Source organism: Leptopilina boulardi, unplaced genomic scaffold, assembly GCF_019393585.1.
Source record: "Leptopilina boulardi isolate dan_hultmark-lab unplaced genomic scaffold, ZJU_Lbou_2.1 LbouV2_373, whole genome shotgun sequence".
Taxonomy (NCBI): Eukaryota; Metazoa; Arthropoda; class Insecta; order Hymenoptera; family Figitidae; genus Leptopilina; species Leptopilina boulardi.
The window spans coordinates 280,193-302,697 of record NW_026137944.1 but is presented as its reverse complement, the minus strand read 5'-3'; the positions used below and the strand labels follow the sequence as shown (position 1 = coordinate 302,697).

General features: G+C 27.4%; 1 protein-coding gene across 1 annotated transcript; it reads left to right on the top strand.

Annotated features, from left to right (window-relative positions):
• Positions 1-13,767: 13,767 nt before the first annotated feature.
• LOC127287835 (uncharacterized) lies at positions 13,768-14,418 on the top strand. Its single transcript, XM_051314957.1, has one exon. It carries the CDS (start codon positions 13,768-13,770, stop codon positions 14,416-14,418), a length of 651 nt encoding a protein of 216 aa, XP_051170914.1.
• Positions 14,419-22,505: the final 8,087 nt, after the last annotated feature.

Genomic DNA, 22,505 nt, shown 5'->3' with positions numbered 1-22,505 from the left:
GGGAAAGTTGCAAAATAGATGTGTGCAAAAACTTCGAAACTCTAAACGCGATCGAATTTATTTGAGCTTTTTGTTTTTCGAGTCGAGTCGAGCTTAATCAAAGTTTGAGCCGCGTTTAAACCAAGTCGAATTACATAAAAAGCATGAAAAATGTCGAGTACTACAGTATATTCAAAAACTCATTGCACATAAAATAAATAGTAAACTGAAATACAATTTGAAATTGAAAAGTTACTTACATTATTGATTCTATATATTAGTTTGTTAATAATTTGTAAACTCAAATCACTTTGAATACTTCAAATCTTCGAGTTCTCGTTTGCACTCGAACACCCGACATTTCAAGTACTTGAATTAGCTCGAGAAGTCGATAAATGAAGTCGAGCTTGGGTTGACTAAGCTATATTCGAATTAATTTTGTTTAGACTCGACTATTCGATCTTTTTGCATATCTTTATTGCAATGTTATTTTTTCTATCTGTTAATTATTGTTGATGTATTTTAAAGACTCGTTGTTGTCACGATTGTTATTTTTGATGTCTATGTTTTAGAAAAAAATGATTTCTGATCTCGATTTAATTCTTATTTTGGCAATGATGGCCTCCTACATCATTTTAAAAAGAACAATTCCTGCTAATCGATGGAGAAATAGACGTTGGTGGGTTAGACCCATCAATCAAGCTAGGAAAGCTCAAGGAGACTATTTCCATTTATTCCAGCAATTGAAATTTGATGGGACGATGATGCATAGGTACATAAGTGTTATGTCTAAAATTTAAATTTGAAATTTTTAAATATTATTAAATTTTCCTAATCTAATGAACTTATAATTATTCCCTAATCTGTTTCCTCAATTTAACTTAATTAAATAAATTAAGTTGGGAAGAGGTATGAATGAATGGTCAAAAAATATTATTTATTTAATAAAACTATTTATTAATAAACAAAATATAAAAGTTTATTTAAAAGAAAATATTATGCTTTTAATTATTTAATGGTTGAGAAACAATTATCAAATATTCCTTCCTATAAGATTTGGGTTCTTGTTTACCTCGAGTCTTTTATTGGTGTTTCGACAGCTGGACCACTCAACGTCAGATAAGATCTTCTATGTCAGATGTTAAAAGGTCGCTCGTAAAAATTTTATGACAGAATTTTCACTGGAACTTCTGGACCGTATTTTCTGTATTTCACTAAGTTCTTTGACCCTTTTTCTTTAATTGCTGAACACTTGTATTTTTATAGCACTTATGAATGACTGTAGATACTGCCGACACTTATGTATATATATATATGTATATATTCGTCGAACTAAACTGCTTCACAACTGATACTGATATTGATACTGATTTTGACTGTCCTCCATGGGAAAGATTTCCCTTTATATACAAAAATTTTATAATGTAAATCTTTCGATGGGACCAGCTAACCCAGGAAGTCTTTTTCTAGGACGGTACCACCTCACCGATGTAAATAGTATTAGTCCCCTCTTCTATGTAGTAGTGGCTCACACATATGGTCCATTCATTTGAAAATTATATTCCTCAACCACCAAACATCAAAAACAACATATATATCTTTTGCATTATAAATATAACATTATTATAAAATATTATTTGTTTACATATAATTGTTTATTAACAAGTATTTGTTTATTTACAAATACTTGTTTCACAATTATTTATTTATAAATACATATATTTATTTAGAAACAATTGTTTATTTATAAATAATTGTTAATTTACAAGTATTTGTTTATTTAAAAATACTTGTTTAATTATAAACATTTATTTATTTATAAATATATTTGTTTATTTATAAACAACTGTTTATTCACAAATATTTGTTTAATTATAAACAATTATTTATTTACAAATATATTTATTTATTTAATTAATTCATTAAAAATAATAACATTTATTTATAAAATATGTTACGGTGACGTGACACCTCCCCCCCCAAATCGAGCATGGTGGTGAAACGAAGTGCAACAACATGGTCGACAGTTTTGTTTACATATATTCGTAGATTTTTTTTGTTTGTTTACATAAATTATTTAAACGAAAGTAAGTATATTCGTTGATCTATTAATTACATTGTGAGCGTGATTAAATTCCTTTTTATTTGTTTACATGGTCTTATAAAAAAAAGATGAGTCCTTTCATATCGAAGTACTAATTTAGAGAAGTTTTACATTAATTTTTTGTTTAATTTTACTCAAACATAACGTTGTTACTAATTTCTAAACATTTTACGCAGAGACGTCGTAATTCTATTTAATACAGAGTTATAAATTTTATGTTATTACAATATAAATTTGCCTGTCTTGACAATCTATCGCTAATTCAATATTATATTTAAAAAAAATATATTATCTGTATTATTATTATGATTCTTTTTTTTATGAGAAAAAAAAATTCAGAATTCTTCATTTTAATGTTTAAATAAATGTAAACCTTTTTACTTCAAATTGAAGGTTTTTGTAATTAATTTTGAAGTTGCAACGAAATATTTCGTGTAATTTTTAATTTATAATGGTATTTTATTTTTTCATTTATTATTGTTATTTTTGTATTTATTTATAAAAAAAAGTTTTTTTTTTTTTGTTTTGTTTATTTATTATATTTTTTGTGTTTTTTTTAAATTATTATAATCGATGAGTGATTTGAATTTAGTGTGATAGATGGAATATCTAAAATATATATTTGTGCATATGTTATTAAAATTGAATAATGGTAATATATGGATTCCCAGTTAAAAACCTGAAGTGATATATATTAAAAAGACTGTTTTTCATCAATAATATTGTGATTTTGGTAAGTATTTATTTTCATTATTTTATTGAGTAAAAATTTTTTTTTATTATTATCATTGAATTTAGTACAGTATTTTTAATTTGTTTAAGAAAAAAAAGGCATGTTTGGAGTAAGTTTGAAAGGAATGTTTGGAGTAGATAATTAAAAGAGTTTTGGTAGTAAATAAAAGAATTAATTTTACCATAGAGAAATTTATCCTTTTTTTTGTATTTCTGAATAATTAAAAATATTTTATATTCCTTTTCTTGTTTACCTGGCAATGGTAAATCGAGTTATGATGGTGTTAGCCTAAACTAGAACAGAAAAATATATTAGTTTTTGTTCTGTAATTTTGATTTTTTGAGTCTATTTACGTGTACTATTTTTGGTTTATTTTTTATTTCAATTTTAATATTTCCTTTTCCTAAGATTTCTAAAACTTTATGGGGTCCAGTATATTGATCATCAAATTTCTTTGGTTTGGGTCCGCTTAATAAAAATACTTCGTCATCTATGTTAAAATTTTGGGGGTTTATTTTTTTGTCATAATATGTTTTTGATTTTTCTTTTGCGGTAATTAGATGTTCTCTAGCTATTCCTCTGATTTCATGTAAACGAGTTATTAGTTTTATTAAATAATCATCGTATGTTTCAAGTTTTTCATGATCTGCTGGAGATTCACTAGATGGTTGTCTGGCTAGTTTGCCGAAAACTAATTCGTATGGGGTGCAACGTGTTCCTTCATGAATACTAGTATTGTAAGAAAAGGTTGCTAATTCAAGCCAATCGTCCCATTGAGAATTTTTATTTACAAATTGTTTTAAATATTCCGCAAGAACATGATGTGATCTTTCTAGAGAACCATTTGATTGTGGATGAAAAGCTGTTGTTTTGAATTGTCTAATACGAAATCTTTTGGCTAATCTTTTGATGAGATTACTAAGAAAATTTCTTCCTTGATCAGTTAGTACCGCTTTTGGGGAACCAAAAATACAAATAAATTTTTTAATAAATGCATCTGCTATTGTACTTGCTAATTGATTGGGTAGTGCAATAGCTAAAGAATATTTAGTAAAATTATCTTGTATCGTTAATATATATTCATTTTCTTTTTCTGTTACAGGTAATGGCCCTACTATATCCATAGAGACTTTTTCAAACGCTGTACCTGGAGTATCTGTGATAACCATTGGATTTTTAGTTTTTACGCGCACCAATTTTTTTATTTGGCATTTAAGGCAAGATTGTATATATTTTTGTATGTCTAATTTCATGTTTTGCCAATAAAAATTTTGACGTATTCTGTTGTATGTTTTTGATACACCCTTATGTCCTCCTAACGCCGAAGAATGTGCTTCCTCAATCAAATCTTTTTGTTTCTCTTGGGATGGGAATTGGGTTATTCCCAAACAAATAATTATTTTTAATGAAAAATCGGAAAAAATGTCATTTATAATATTTAAAATTTCATTCCAGGATATATGATTTATTTCTGCAGTTTTTGATATACTTATTGAATGTAATTTTAATTCTCTAGCTTTTACATATAATGAGTTTATAGCTGATTTAATAAAATTTAGTTTATCTGTAAGGTTCAGTTTTATATTTGAATCAATTGGTAATACTAAGTGATATTTATTCCTTGACTTGTCCTAAGGTTAAATTTTTAAATTTTGGCAATTCGTTTCTTTGAAAAAGTAATTTTGATCCTGTATCTCTAGGTTCACCTGTTATTGAAGTAAAATAAGCGTAATTATCTTTTCGCATTGTAAGTTGGTCTCTACATTCTATTATGTTTCGTTTTATAGGTAATTGTTCGATCGACGGAATATCTTGAGAAGGGGGTGGCTCCGGTGGGGGTCGAGATTTATTATCTGTTGCTTGATGTTGTGTATTTTCTATTTCTGGATTAAGTTTAGGTAAAAATATTTCTTCTAAGGATTCACTTTCACTTTCATTTGTAAAAAATTCTTTGTCACTGGAACTAGTGTCATAATTTTCTTCATTTTGCTTCCTCGTGGAGGAAGCTATGTAGTCCTTTCGTTTATAAACTTTTTAAAAATGGTGAAAACAAATTTTCCTCTATATAGAAACATGTTATATGAGATCCTGATCAATTGTCCGGATGTATGTATGTGTGTGTGTATGTGTGTGTGTGTGTGTGTGTGTATGTGTGTGTGGATCGTTTTTGTGAACACGATATCTTTAACAGGTTTTAATGGATTTGGATAAAATTTGGTAGGCTTATTTAACACATTAATCTCTAAAAAATAACGAGAGGATTTTTAAAAATACCCCAAAAAAAAAATTTTATCGTCTTTTTTCCAAAAATTTTTTTTTAATTGAAAAAATTTTTAAATCGAAAAATTTAAGGTAATATATAATATAATCGTCTTCTTTATGTCAAGATGAATCGATTGATATATATAAAGTATAGATTTGATTGAAATTTAAAGAATTAAAGAAAGTTAAAAAATCAAAAATTCTCATTTTAGCTAAAAAATGATGTGTTTATTTAAATTCATGTTTATATATGAAATAATTTTATTCCCTGCATTGAAACGAATTGGTTGGTATATATAAAGTATAGATTTGATTTAAAATTTGAGAATTAATAAAAATTGAAAAATCGAAAATTCATATTTTAGCTAAAAAATTTTGTGTTTTTTTTAAATTCAAGTTGATGAATAAAATAATTGTATTCCTTGCATTAAAACGAATCGATTCGTATATATAAAGTTTATGTTACACTCAAAATTAATTAAAATTTTCTTTATTTTTCAAAAAATTTAATTAATTTAAAACATTTTTAACTCGAAATTTTTTAAATCAATCAATTGAATTGGACAAATTCATTGCTTCCTTCACGAGGAAGCGAATTTTTTGCTTCACACAATGAGGAAGCATAATGTTTATGAAATAAACATAAAGGACCCCCTCCTTGTTTATTATTATATTCTGGGTTAGAAGAATCATTCGATTTATTTATTTCATGTTTTTGTTTCTTGGGTCTCCCTCTTTTTCTTTGAAGGGGAGTTTTTCTTTTAATAATTTTTGTTTGTTTCTTCGTATTTTTATATACTTCTTCAGATTCACTAGTTTCTCTTCTTGTATTTTTCTTATTTTTCTGAACGTTTTTCCTTTTTATTTCTTCATTGAATTCGATTTTCTTATTTTCTTCGAGATTTTCATCATAATTTTTCCTTGCTTGCTTTCTTGTTACAACTACATTTATTTTGCAGTTGTTTTTAGTGTTTTTTATTTTCTTTTCTTTTTGTTTATTTGATTTTTTGTCGATGGATTCTTCTTCATCGAATTGTTTTTCTTGAATTTGTTTCATACTTGATTCTTCATTTGATTCTTTTTCATTTGATTTTTCTTTCTTAAGTTTTTCTTTATCAGAATTATTTTTACTGAATTCTTCATTATTGGATTCTTCTTTATTATTGGATTCTTCTTCATTAGATTCTTCTTCACTGGATTCTACTTCACTAAATTCGTCTTCATTAGATTCTTCTTTACTGGATTCTTCTTCACTAAATTCGTCTTCATTAGATTCTTCTTCACTGGATTCTTCTTCACTATAGTCTACTTCATCAGATTCTGTATATTTGTAGTAATTTTCATATATGTAATTAATTTTATTAATATTTTCAATATTATCAACAGGGTTACGAGATAGAGCGTCAGCATTTACATTCATTTTACCTGCCTTATGTATTACATCGAATTCGTATTCAGCTAATTTTAATCTCCATCTTGTTACTCTTGAGCACGGATCTTTTGAATTTTGAAACCATACTAATGGTTTATGATCTGTGACTAATGTAAATTTTCTACCGAAAAGATATGGTCTAAAATGTTGTACACAATAAACTATGGCTAGTGCTTCTTTTTCGTATGTATCGAATTTTCTTTCATTATCGTTTAAGGTACGGGATGTGTATGCAATTGGTTTATCTTGTCCAATTTTACCTTGAGAAAGTATGCCTCCAATGGCATATCCTGATGCATCTGTTGTAAGGACAAACGGTTTTGTAAAATCTGGTCTTTGCAAAAGGGGTTCTTCACATAGTTTTTCTTTTAAATTGTCAAAAGCATTTTGTTGTTTTTCAGTCCATAGAAACGGGGTATCTTTTTTAAGTAGTTGTGTTAACGGTGTTGAAATTTTTGAAAATCCGTTTATAAATCTTCTATAATATCCGGCTAGACCTAAAAATTGTTTTATATTCTTTTCATTTTTTGGTGTTGGAAATTTTTGTACGGCTTCTATTTTTTTTGGATCTGGCCTAACTCCTTCTTTATCAATTATATGACCTAAATATGCAACTTCTGTTTTAAGAAATTCGCATTTGTCTGGTTGCAGGTGTAGGTTTGCGTATCTAAGTCGACCAATTAATTTATTGAATTTTATTTCGTGTTCTTCTAGAGTTTCTGCATATAATACTATGTCGTCTAGATACACAAAGAGGTCATTTTCGATTAATGAACCTAAGGTAATGTTCATCAGTCTTTGAAAAGTACTGGGGCCATTTTTTAAACCAAATGGCATTCTGTCAAATTCATAATGTCCATATGGGGTTGAAAAGGCAGTTTTATGGGAATCTTTTTCGTCCATTGGAATATGGTGAAAACCTGTTGCTAAATCAAATACTGATAAATAACGGGCATTAGATATTTGGTCAAGAATTTCCAAAATATTCGGTAACGGAAAGTTGTCGGAAATTGTTTTTTCGTTTAATTTTCTGAAGTCTAATACCATTCTCCATTTTCTTTCGCCGTGAGAATCGAGTTTCTTGGGTACTAGAAAAATTGGAGTATTATATGGTGACTGGGAAGGTTTAATAATTTTGTTTTTTAAAAGTTCGTTCACTTGTCTAGTTATTTCTTCTTTGTGGACTGGTGGATATCTGTATTGTTTTGTTATAATTGGTCGATCGTCGATAGTTGGAATTGAATGCACTAAAAGAGGTGTAGCTTCTAATGGTTCGTCGGGTAGTTGGAATCTGTCAGAATTTGTTGCAATAAGTTTTTCTACATGTGATAATTCTTCTTTATTTAAATGGTCAAGTCTTAATAGTTTTTTAATGTCTTCAATTCTTTTATTAGAAGAAATATTATTAATTTGGTTACTATTGTTATGTATTGTATTTATAGGTTCTTTTGGACTTTTAAAAAAATATTTTTTACCTTTAATTTCTAAACATTTTAATGCGTAATTTATATTAACATTATTTTTTAAAAAAAATTCTGAACCTAAAATTCCGTCTTCTGTAATTGGAACGTTATTTGGAATTAAATGAAAAATTGTTGGGAAACCAAATATATTTAATTTAATATTTCCTAGTGTGTATACAGGATGATTATTTATTCCTGTTAATCTTAATATTTCGTCTTGTTCAATTTGAATTCCATGGTCGATAGTATTTAATTTTAATAAATTTCTACCTGCTCCTGTATCTATCATTATATTTGTTGGACATTTTAAACCATTAACTGTTGTAGTTATTGAAGGAATGGGGTTGTCTGTACTAATATTTATTTTTATTTCTTTTATATTTCTCTTCTGTGTAGTAGGTGCATTATCTTCATTTAGCGAGCCTCCCGTGCAGCACCTGTGTTGGGGAGGGGTCTGGAGTTTCCCTGATTTTGTGGTTGAAATCTTTGTTGTTGTGGTTGATATTGTTCTTGTTGTGGTCTGTATTGTTGATTTTGTGTTTGTTGGTTATTGTATATTTTTTTACGACATTCACTGATAAGATGACCAGGTTTTTTACAATAGGAACACTCTTTTTGAGCTTGATAAGTATTATATGGAGTATTCCTTTGATTAGGTGGATATTGAGAAGATCTGTAATTTGTTTGTTCATATTGTCTATTGTTAGGTTTAGGTTTTCACTGTTCTTGATATTGTTGATGTGGGTTCCATTGATTTTTATAATGTCGATTCTGATTTCGCGGATATTGAAAAGGGTTGTTGTACGTTTGATTCCAATTGTTTGTTCTGTTTGCACTTTGGTAATTAAAATTTTGTTTTAATTGACGACAAACTATGGCTGAATGACCTATTTTGTTACATATTTGACAGATTAATTCTTCCCTCATGATGTGGATTTTATCTTTTTTAGTTTCTAATTTTTCCTCTCTGTTCCTATGGGAAGATCTTAAAGCTAAGTTTGCTGCTAATTTTCTTTCAATTTCAATAGCATTATTTATGGCATCTTTAAATGTATTTACGTCTTCTAATCTGGTTTCAATGTCTGTTTTTAATCCTCTAATAAAACAATCTAAAACATCTTTTTTAAATCCAGTTACGAAATTTTCATCTTCTCTTCCTTGATTACTACGCCTATGTGAATCTAAAATTCTATTTCCTATTTCCCGTATTCTAGTTGCGTAAGAAATAACTTTTTCGTTTTCCCATTGATAAATGCTTCCTAATTCACCCTGTAGTTGATATATAGATTTATTTGGAGAATACACATTTTTTAGGCTATCTATTAATTCATTGATGTTATCGTAAGAATCATTTAATAAAGATTGTCGAGATTCTCCCCTAATTTTTGTTTTAATAAGTTTTGTTAAGTTTGCTTCTGCATTTTGGGGTAATAGGCTTTTGGCTTCATTACATGAGGAAATAAATTGTTCTAAAGGTATGTTATCGCCCGAAAAAATTGGTACTATTTCTAAGGCATCGCGAAGTGAGACGACTTGATTATTAAAAATCGTTGCTTGTGTTTCTGGCATTATTTTTCTTTTATAGTTATCGGTAAAATTTATAAATTTGCTCTGTTTGTCTTTAATTAATAGTTCTAAAATATCGTCTTTATCTGAAATTGATTTGTCAAAATTCTTATATGGGGTTATTGTATTATTTTCTAAAGGTTCTGTTTCGGATTCAGATTCTGATTCAGTATTTATTTCTAAGTTTTCTGGTTTTAAGGTTGTTTCGATTATGGTAGAAGAAAAGTCAGTTAAATTTAGTGAATTTGTGTCAATAGATTCTTCAAAATTAGTTATTGTTTCGTCGTTTGCTGTATTGCCACTAATTATAACACTATTATTTTGTCTAGAATAAGGATGTGGAGAGTCAGTTTTTTTATTATAAGTTTCAAATGCAGTTTGATTATTAGTTAGTATTTCATTTGCTAATAAAGGATTATTTTGAGCTTCACTACGAGTAGTTCTCTTTTCTTCAGACATTGGTTAACATTTTTGAAAAAAGTAAACAAAATTTGTAAGTGTAATGTAATGTAGAATAAAACTTGTCAGTTTTATGTTTTCTAATTTTTGTATGTGTGGACAAACATATGTGTAGACAAATATATGTGTATACAAATATATATATATATATATATAATATGATAGATAAATACGTTTATAAAATAAGTAAAGGATTATTTGATTGTTTCTGTTCATAAATTATTTGATTAGAAACAACAGAATTTCTCAAAAAAATTTGCAAATTTTATTTAGAATTAATTATTTATTAATATTGTTGAAAAAATTTAAGCAACAATTTTTTTATTTTAAAAATTTTGAAAATTTATTTGTTTATAACTTGTTAAACAATATTTTGGTTTAAAAAATTTATGGAAAAAATGTGTTTAAATTTTATTTAAGAGAATTATTAATTTTTTGTTTATTTAAAAAAAATTTTATATAATTATTTTTATATTGTTTATTTATTTATAAATTGAAATATTTGTTTAAAAATAAATTTTATTTTATTAATTTTTAACATTTATTTATTGTTTATTTATTAATTATTTAATTATTTTTATATTGATTATTTATTTGTAAATTGAAATGTTTGTTTTAAAATTTTTATTTTATTTAAGAGAATTATTTATTTTTAATATTTATTTATTGCTTAAAATTTATTAATTAATTATTGATTTTATAATTATTTGTTTAAAAATTTGTTAATTAATTGTTAGTTATTAATTATTTATTCAGTTATCTATTTATTTATTTTATTATTTAGTTTATTATTATTAACTGTTTATTTATTAATTGTTCATTAAATTATTTATTATTTATATTTTTAATTAATATTGCAAAAATTTTTGAAAAATGATCATTCATTTAATAATTTAACCCAGGCCGATGCACCAAAAATTATAAGTTCTGTTATGTCTAAAATTTAAATTTGAAATTTTTAAATATTATTAAATTTTCCTAATCTAATGAACTTATAATTATTCCCTAATCTGTTTCCTCAATTTAACTTAATTAAATAAATTAAGTTGGGAAGAGGTATTAAATGAATGGTCAAAAAATATTATTTATTTAATAAAACTATTTATTAATAAACAAAATATATTAAATATTCCTTTATTGAGACATGTCCGTCCATTACATAACACAGTACACAAATAAGTATTTCTTGTATAGTATTCTTTACAATTCCTGAGTCTCTGACATTAATAAAATTTCCATCATCATTCCCACGAATTTTTTACATTTATTAATCACAGCGGTTGACAAAATTTCTCTCCAAAATTGCGCTTGTTCATTGCTTAATTCTACATCTGGAAAAAATTTTAATTTAATTTCCCTATATTTACTGCATTCATTCAGGATATGGTTCAGATCCACCCCATCTGACAGGCAAAAAATACACTGTTCCCGATTGAAAATTTTAAATTTTGCTCCATTTAATCGAACGTATTTTGAATGATAATTATTAAGGCGGATTTGTGCCATTCCGCGTTTCAGTTTTAAGCTCAAACTTCCCGTCAGATAGGGTTGTGCTCCTTTGATTAACGGCAAGTGGGGCCAGACCTGCAGGCTTCTTGAACGGGCTCTAGACTCACTATCTTTGTATATTTCGTACTCGATGTACTTTGATAAAAGTTGACCCGAATGCTTTACTAGTTTTGATAAGGAGGCCTCCTCCCATACATTTTGCATGTTGCATACCTCGAAGTAAGGCCTTATTTGTTGGAACCAATTGCCGCACCTCCCCACCGATCCCGAACGCGCCAGCTCCATCAGTCTCTCGAGGCACTGTCTTGGGTATCGTGAAGAGTTCATTAAAGAGATTTTTTCCACCCAAGACAGTGTCCTCGCCAGGACTGCGCAGGATAAAAACAAAATATAAAAGTTTATTTAAAAGAAAATATTATGCTTTTAATTATTTAATGGTTGAGAAACAATTATCAAATATTCCTTCCTATAAGATTTGGGTTCTTGTTTACCTCGAGTCTTTTATTGGTGTTTCGACAGCTGGACCACTCAACGTCAGATAAGATCTTCTATGTCAGATGTTAAAAGGTCGCTCGTAAAAATTTTATGACAGAATTTTCACTGGAACTTCTGGACCGTATTTTCTGTATTTCACTAAGTTCTTTGACCCTTTTTCTTTAATTGCTGAACACTTGTATTTTTATAGCACTTATGAATGACTGTAGATACTGCCGACACTTATGTATATATATATATATATATATGTATATATTCGTCGAACTAAACTGCTTCACAACTGATACTGATATTGATACTGATTTTGACTGTCCTCCATGGGAAAGATTTCCCTTTATATACAAAAATTTTATAATGTAAATCTTTCGATGGGACCAGCTAACCCAGGAAGTCTTTTTCTAGGACGGTACCACCTCACCGATGTAAATAGTATTAGTCCCCTCTTCTATGTAGTAGTGGCTCACACATATGGTCCATTCATTTGAAAATTATATTCCTCAACCACCAAACATCAAAAACAACATATATATCTTTTGCATTATAAATATAACATTATTATAAAATATTATTTGTTTACATATAATTGTTTATTAACAAGTATTTGTTTATTTACAAATACTTGTTTCACAATTATTTATTTATAAATACATATATTTATTTAGAAACAATTGTTTATTTATAAATAATTGTTAATTTACAAGTATTTGTTTATTTAAAAATACTTGTTTAATTATAAACATTTATTTATTTATAAATATATTTGTTTATTTATAAACAACTGTTTATTCACAAATATTTGTTTACAAATATTTGTTTAATTATAAACAATTATTTATTTACAAATATATTTATTTATTTAATTAATTCATTAAAAATAATAACATTTATTTATAAAATATGTTACGGTGACGTGACATAAGAATGGATTTGAATAATTTTAACGAATTGTTGAGATTGTTGAATCCATATCTTAAAAAATATAGTAGACGCGCTTTATCATCAGAACATCGATTACTTACAGCATTAAGGTACTCATTCTTGAAATTGTTAAGTTTTTCTTGGAAATATTTTCCTTCGACATACTGTGAACTTAAAAGAATTCATAAATTGATGAATTGAAGTATATAATAATTTAGAAAATAATATAAGAAGATGATATCGATCTATATATTTAGAAAATATATAGTTCTTTTTTGTAAGAAAAAATTTAAATATACTTGTCACACACAATATTTTAAGATATACAATTTATAGTTGATTTAAATTATTACTAATCAGTAACCTTTTTCAAAATACTGAGATTCTTTGTCAGGAAAGGGGTCGTTAATAAACTACGTAGCCCCATTTTTAGAAATTTTAACCCCCCCCCTCTACTATGTAGCACATTTTCACATGTATTACAACAATTTTTACCTCTTATCGTAGACAATAACTTGCTCTCCTCCACTTGAAAGTACTACATAGTTTATGAACGACCCCTTGAAGGCCAGGAAGTTGTCAAGTATATTTTTTGACTGTTTTCAGTTGCCTCTATGTATAATTAGAATTCTTCTCAGTTATTCATATTATAACATGAATAAGTGTTATAATATATTTTTCTTGTAGATATTTTGCAACTGGAGACCTGATCCTGTCTGTCTCATTAGCGTTTCGGATTGGAGAGTCAACTGCCAGAAATATAATTAAAGAAGTAGCGCATGTCCTAGTGCAAGTGTTGGCACCTACTTACTTGCAGACTGTAAGCTCGCAAAAATGGAGTGAAATTATGACGCACTTTTTGAGAGATTGGAATTTTCCAAATTGCGTAGGAGCTTTAGATGGAAAACACTTTCAAATAAAAGCTCCACCCAACTCTGGTTCTCTTTTCTACAATTATAAAAAAACATTTAGTGTTGTTCTTTTGGCAGCATGTGATAGTTCGTATAAATTTACTCTAGTCCATGTTGGAGAAATGGGAAGCAACAATGACGCTGGTATATTCAATGAAAGTCCAATTGGACAGTGTATGAAACAACAACAGCTTCACTTGCCTAAGGGTGTTGCAAAACTGCCTGGAAGTGAGGAAACAACATCTGCTATGTTCCTTGGTGATGAAATTTTCCCCATTTCAAAAAACTTTATTGTTCCTTATGGAGGAATTAACCTTGATGAGGCGAGCAGAATCTTCAATTACCGACTTTCTAGAGCACGACGAGTAATTGAAAATGCCTTTGGTATTTTGGTTGCTCGTTGGAGAATTTTTAAAAGAATATTAGAATTGGAAGTCGATTGTATTGACACAATTATTCTAGCAACAATATGTTTGCACAATTTGTTGAGAACAAAAGACGAACTGGAAAATCCACCAGCAATCCAATATTGCACACCAAGATTCGTGGACCAGGAAAATGACGGAATTTTTATTCCTGGAGAGTGAAGAGCTAACAATGACGACCAATTACGTTCGTTACCAGTAATTCAGGTTGCCGATGAATCGAGGGAGGGTATTAGAATTAGAAATACTCTGAAGGACTATTTTCAAACTGTAGCAGGAGAAATTCCATGGCAATACGATTACATTCGAGATGCCGGAAGTTAACAATCTAATTACATAAAATATATTATCTTGTAAAGGAAATTTTTCAAAATATAATTCAAGAATAAATATTACTTCTTATCTTCAAAACATTTTTATCTTCTTATATTTAATTTATACTCACATCACTTTCATTTCACTTTCAACAACATTTATTGTTCTCAACTTTTCATATTCACCTCACTTTCGCCTAAATATAATTTTTTAATTTTTCATATTTGCTTCAAACTCACTTCACTTTCATCAAAATTTTTGTCTTATCATTCATAACATTAAGGCCTAAGTCGAAATTTCAAAAACCTACTTAATACCCACTATCTAGGGCCAAATAGAATCTGCAATGTATTGTAAAGATTCTGAGAATAATAAAATGTTGTCCCATTTTAGAGAAGTAGTACTTTTTTCATTTATCATAAACTAAGAAAGATAATAATGCAATTTTTTTATTTTTTAAATTGTTATTTATATTAAAAAAAAGAAAATTAGTTAATCGTGTTACTACCATAACTGGCCATATATTTGTGATAAACACAGTTAGAAAGAATTGCTGCAGACATGATATCTCGAAAAAATGTCAACCAATTTCGCTTAGTAAGTAATTTCAGTAATATTTTCAGAATATAATAATGTAAATAATGTAAATTTCATACAAATATTAATGTTGAAATACAAAGAACCATTTTATTTTGTAATTTCCATAATTTTTTCAGTAATTAAACATTGCTATTATGTCACCCTTTGCTAATTCGGTTTATTATTACAATATTTGTAGAAAAGAAATTAACCAGAAAATTAACGCTGATTACCTATAGAATGAAAAAGAATTTATAAAATATTATTCGAATAATACTTGAAGAAGGCGTTGTTTTTTTAATACTTGTGTTTGTTTATCTAGATTTGAAAGTTCCAACGCTATGAAATTTGCAAAAGCTTCATCTGCTAAAAAACTATTATCGTCTCCATGTTTTAAGTAGTTTTGTGAATTATTTGAAAAACGTTCTTCTATAATAGACGATAAATTGAAAAAGCATGATTCTATAGGATCAATTTCTGTCGATATTTCTGAATCACTGGATAAAGTCGAAACATGTGATGATGTTGAAGCTCTTGAAGATGACGATGCAGTTGAAATATTTGATTGAGACTCGTTCGTTGAAGCCACAACAGAGTGTGGAACAATGATCTTAGAATTCAGTGAACTTGAAGTGGAAGGAGATCCAGAATATACTCCATGACCCGAATTAGGTTGTTGAGGAAAAGATGACGATTGATTGCGCGATTGAACAGGATACGGAACATTACAGAAAGTTCTACAATAAAATATAGTAAACATAAGAAGTTAATCAAATTGATATATTATATATATTAAAAACTTTCTTTCTGATCAAACAATTGGTTCAATTCATAATCGACTTTAGATACATTTGAGCTAATTATTTCCAATTGAAATTATTTTTTGTTTTAAGAAAATTTATTCCATTATCATAACCATTAACTAAGTAATGATATATTTAATAAAAATAATAGTTGAAATTTCAGACAAAATTTATCAAGTATTAAAATTAATTTAAGTTTTTGTGCCTGTTTTTGAAATTTGAGTCCATCATTTCCATGCAAAATTTTTATTATTACAATCCATAAAACATTTATTCAGAATGATTGACTTAAGATGAGTTCTTGACAATTTTACAAGTAAGTCTTTAAAAATATGGTTCATTCAATTTCAAGTATAAAGTCATTTTTGATATAAGTAAAAAACTATCAAAAATGACTCTATAAATTGAAAATATGTTATGGTATTGAATCTCTGTAGAACATTAGAAATCCCATTTAGAAAAATTTCAGGAAAAATTCGCTTAACCTGCCTTTTTAGAAAATTTTCCATAACCTCTTTAAATTAAAAATTCGCGAAATTAGGGGGATCAAAACATAAAGGTGTCAAAATTCATATTTTAAAATCTGTCTTATTGATTTCGAATTATGAAAATTGTCAAGTATAATTCTGAAATACATATTAAATAAAATAATTTTTTTTCATAAATTTAGTTTCTAAATTTATGTTTTAATTAACCCAATTAGACCTATAAGTCCGATTTTTGATAAACATTTAAACTTCTTGTTTTATGAGATAATTGTTTGAAACTAAAACTGGATGATTCTTATAGATTGTGTCTTCTTTCAGATCCTGCAAGAAAACTTTATATTCAATTTGAGGATTTCAGTTCTGAATCTTTAAATAAAAAAGCCTCAATATTCATGTTCTCTTTGTTTCAAAAAGTAAAAATTTCTATTCAAAATTACCTTAGAAAAATTCAAAAACAAAAAAAATTCACTTCCAAAATGTTAGAACTTCCAGATAGATTAGGTGAGAGATTATGATTCCAATAAAATTGGAAAAGTAACGCTTTAAAAATGATTGACAAAGGTTAAACGTTTTTAAGAATAGCATTATGAATATTTTGATTTCATTTTATATGCAAATACTTAAATCAATTACTATCTACTTGTAATTTAAGAACATTATAAACAATTTTCAAATGTAACACAGCAATCATGGAAATAATTTCGCTGAATTGATTTTCGTACTCAAAATAGATCAAGATGTTACAGAATTTTATCCAACATTGATTTACAATATGCAATAATAGTATTAAAATTTTCCAACCATGAATCGAAATCGAGAAAGAAAACTTGTTTCTTCCGTCGTTTGAATTTGTATATTTTGAATTTGTCCATGATTGTGGTATTTCGTATAAAAATTCATTGTAACATTCTTAAATATTGTTAACTATTGTTAGATGAAATATTCTATGTTTTTGACATATTTTTAATACAGAAATTCATCGCAAAATCATAATTCTTTTTGTTGTATAAAAATAAAATGAAAGATACATTTTTTTCGATTAAGTTTCTTATTTTTAAAGTCATACATAACATTGCTGAATAAAAATGTATTAATATGTAATATTAAAATGTTAAGTGCATGATACTATTACATGGAATTTTACAATAAAAGTAAAAATAATATTTACTTAACGTTAAACTTTTAATCCATTTGAGACTGCTAACATTTTGGACGCAAATTCAGGCTTTATTGTTGAAAGAAATATAAATATTTTTCTAGGTTAAATTTAAATTTTTTATAATATAAGAAAACACATAAATTTATAACAATCATTAACTACTTTTTTCAAAGTGGCGCTTTCAAAATTAAATGAAAATCGTACTTTTATGACTAAATTGATTAAAAAATTACCAAATAAATGAATTTTTAAAAATATTATTTTGAAAAATTAAAAAAGATATTTCATGGGTCAATCCATTATATTTCGAATGAAGTGGTCGCTGACTAATTTTTAAAAATTATAATACTTTGCAGGAATGATTTTGAAGTTATCAAGATCACGAAATGAAAAGAATTTTAATAAAATTTTAATTATTTATTGCAAAATATGAATTTAAAGTATATGAGGTGCTGAAAACTGTCAATTTTTTAGCCATTAGAAAATATGCAAAAATACGTAGAATTTACCATAAAAATAAAAAAATTTTTTTGTAATTTACTAAGAATGAATAAATTTATCATTATCAATTGATGTAATTATTTAAATATGTGAAATAATATATAAAATATGATTTTCAAGTTCGCCTGTCAAATAACCTAAATTTGCAAATTTCATCTATTAAATGTGAGAAAGAGAAGTCATTAAATTGAAAAAAACCTTACCAAATATAAAGTACCTGTGACTAACTTTTAGTTTTTCTTAGCACTTTTTTCCTTTTTTCTTCATAAATGTGAAATAAAAAGCAATAAAAATTGGCACTTTGCTTATTTTCACTATTTTCAAATGTAAATAACTTTCTTGGAGAAAACTGAAAAATTACAAAACTTGGGCAATATCTAATTGATCACTAAATACACACACTGGAAAAAAATTCGCTTTGGTCCCGAAGATACTTTTTGAGATAATTAAGTTTAAACTTTTCACAATTTTTATCAGGTTAATACATGTAGTTTTTTAAGGACGAAGTTAGGTTTTATTGGTTAAATATTTTGAACTAACTTCAATTTTATAAAAATCACATGCATTAACCTCATAAAAATTGTGAAAAATTTAAACTTAATTATCTCAAAAAGTATCTTCGGGACCAAAGCGAATTTTTTTCTAGTGTGTGTATTTAGTGATCAATTAGATATTGCCCAAGTTTTGTAATTTTTCAGTTTTCTCCAAGAAAGTTATTTACATTTGAAAATAGTGAAAATAAGCAAAGTGCCAATTTTTATTGCTTTTTATTTCACATTTATGAAGAAAAAAGGAAAAAAGTGCTAAGAAAAACTAAAAGTTAGTCACAGGTACTTTATATTTGGTAAGGTTTTTTTCAATTTAATGACTTCTCTTTCTCACATTTAATAGATGAAATTTGCAAATTTAGGTTATTTGACAGGCGAACTTGAAAATCATATTTTATATATTATTTCACATATTTAAATAATTTCATCAATTGATAATGATAAATTTATTCATTCTTAGTAAATTACAAAAAAATTTTTTTATTTTTATGGTAAATTCTACGTATTTTTGCATATTTTCTAATGGCTAAAAAATTGACAGTTTTCAGCACCTCATATACTTTAAAGTCATATTTTGCAATAAATAATTAAAATTTTAATAAAATTCTTTTCATTTCGTGATCTTGATAACTTCAAAATCATTCCTGCAAAGTATTATAATTTTTAAAAATTAGTCAGCGACCACTTCATTCGAAATATAATGGATTGACCCTCATACTTTCTGCCCTTCCTATGGTCTTTGAGAAAACTCATAGCATCGTACAATGCGAATCCTCTTCTTCTGGATAGACCACTTCCACTTCTCTCTTCATCTTTTCTTTTTTCCCTTATATAGGAATCTTTTAAATTCGACCAACGAGCCTTACAATCAGTAGCTATGAAAATTGTTTAATTTAATATTCAATTAAAAACTGGTTTTACTTTATAATTTTAGATAGAACTTACGACAAATATTCAAAACGTTTGCAACCATTACCCGCTTCTTTCTTCACATTGTCTTTATAGTTCATGCTTTCCATCTTGTAAAGACAAGGGTAATTTCGTACTAGCTCTATAAGATGCGAATCGCCTTCTTTCTGCTGAAATTGTAGTTGGCGAAATTTATTATTTCCATTCATACTGAAAACTGATAAAAGCAAAAATTAAATGACAGTAAAATTTGTTGATACATGTTGTTCTCATAATCCGTAGAAATTATTACCCAGATAACAAAATGCCTGCATAATAGCAGGCCGTGTGCCGGACCTCAGTCCGATTGATCGGACTAACGTGCCGGCACATAAGCAGCGCAATGTACGCGCCATTGCTGGCGATATCGCCCGCCTGCGGTCCGATCCATTAAAGTACAGAAAATGTTTTTTACTAAAATAAAAATTGAAACTGCGTCTATGTAGATACGTTTAATGATTATTTAAACAATTTCAGTAAAAAAATTACACGTGCTGATTAACATTTTGAAAATGTGTTCTGGTAATTTTTTTTATCAGATAATCAACCATCTCATTGATTAAATAGCTAAAAAAATAGTGTTCAAAAATATTTCGTTAGTAAAAAATGAGCTGTTTTCGGAATTTAATCACGGATATGCATATATTTAATTCAGTATGATTATTTACAATACTTATCTTAAAGTTAAATTATCTCACGCACACAAGGGGAATCGAAACCGCGACCGAACGCAAACTAAACCTAATGCCTAACCAACTGATCTATCAACGCACTTGCTTTTATTTACAAGAATTCTGTCCTAAAAATGAACTATAAAATACTTTTATTTAAAATTATTGTTTTTCAAAATTTCATTTATTCAAATATTCTTCTTAGAATTAATTATTTTTATTATAAATAGATCAAACATTTTGAATATTATTATATAGCATGTAATAATTTTCAAGATATTCTATGATTATTTTTTGTGTTATTAAGAATATTCGTATAATCGCATGATTGTTAAATGCAATATATATTATATTCATTAACCCTTTAAGGACCAAATGTACAAAAATTTTACCTGAATTTTGGCAATTTTTTTAACTAACAAAACGCATTAAGAAAAAATTCGCAATATACATTTCTTATGGTCCATGAACCGCTCTTTCAGATGGTGCATCTGAAAAAACCGTAAATTGAAAATTAAACAAATTACAGATAATTGTTTATAAAAAAACACGAATTTTCAAGGTTTTTTTTTTACTTTAGAATTTTTTTGGACCATGTACCATTTTAGAATATCTTCGCCAGGTACAAATAACGCGTCAAAAATGTTCGCCCTTTGACATGGTGGCATAGATTTTAATAAAAAACTAAATGTCAAAAAAATATTGTTAATTAAAGTTGACATTTTAATAACAAAAAGGCAGCTATTGTCAAACAATTTAAAAACTCATCGGATCCTCTCGAAAATTGTTACTCGGGGGTTTTCGGGCTCGCTGATTACGAATCTGAAGTCGATTTTCAAAAATTCAAAATGGCGGATCCAATATGGCGGACGTCAAAATGAAAAACTCATCGGATTCACTCGAAAATTGTTACTCGGGGGTTTTCGGGGTCGCTGATTACGAATCTGAAGTCGATTTTCAAAAATTCAAAATGGCGGATCCAATATGGCGGACGTCAAAATGAAAAACTCATCGGATTCACTCGAAAATTATTACACGGGGGTTTTCGGTGTCGCTGATTACGAATCTGAAGTCGTTTTTCGAAAATTCAAAATGGCGGATCCAATATGGCGGATGTCAAAACAAAAAACTCATCGGATTCACTCGAAAATCGTTACTCGGGGGTTTTCGGGGTCGCTGAGTACGAATTTGAAGTCAGATTTTCAAAATTTTTATAATTCAAAATGGCGGATCAAATATGGTGGACGAAAAATTAAAAATTCATTGGATTCACTCGAAAATCGTTACTCGGGGGTTTTTGGGGTCGCTGATTACGAATCTGAAGTCGTTTTTCGAAAATTCAAAATGGCGGATCCAATGTGGCTGTAAAATGTTCAAGAATTCATCGCAGACGATTGAATTATTTGTATTTAGTTATTTTTTATTATTTTTTATTTAGTTAATTTTTTTTTAATTTTTTGATTCCCAAAGGGTGTGCTGCAGTTTTCTGAAAAGATTGACTATATTTTTATAAGTTTAAAGAATATTTACTACGTTCTTCAGCCGTCAAATTGTCTAAACGTTATCCGACTCTCACCGCGTGGAGGTAAACGTAGATTGGAGAGCCTTTTTTTAATTTTTTTTTAGATTTTTTAATTTTTTAGATTTTTTTTAGATTTTTTATTTTTAAAATTTTTTTTTATATTTTTTGATTTTTTAGATTTTTTTTAGATATTTTAATTTTTTAAAAATTTTTAAAAATTGTTTAAACTTATTCAGCATCTGAAGTGGCACGTACAGAATTATTTGAAAATGACGAAACAATTGATATCGCTATACTGCCTAATTCAAACACCTCAGATGCTGAAGATGATTCTGAATATGAAAATGATGATTATAAAAGTCAAAATGATGATTATGAAGGTGAAGAAATTTTCTGTACCAATAACAAGGCATACAGAGAAGTTTTTGAAAATTATACTGAAAATCAGAAGTATTTAGAAAAAGATCATGAGTATAGTTGGGTTGACGGCGAAAAGCGATACAATGATAAGTTATTGAATGAATATCTTTTGACTGATAAAGATAAAAATACAATTCGTAACAGTACGCCTGTTGAAATTTTCGACATGTTTTTTTCACTTTCAATGAAGGAATATATTATAGAAGCATCTTTCGAAAATGGTTTAGAGATTTCATTACAAGAGTTAGAAACTTTCATCGCCATAATTATTTTAACAATATTTAATAAACGAACA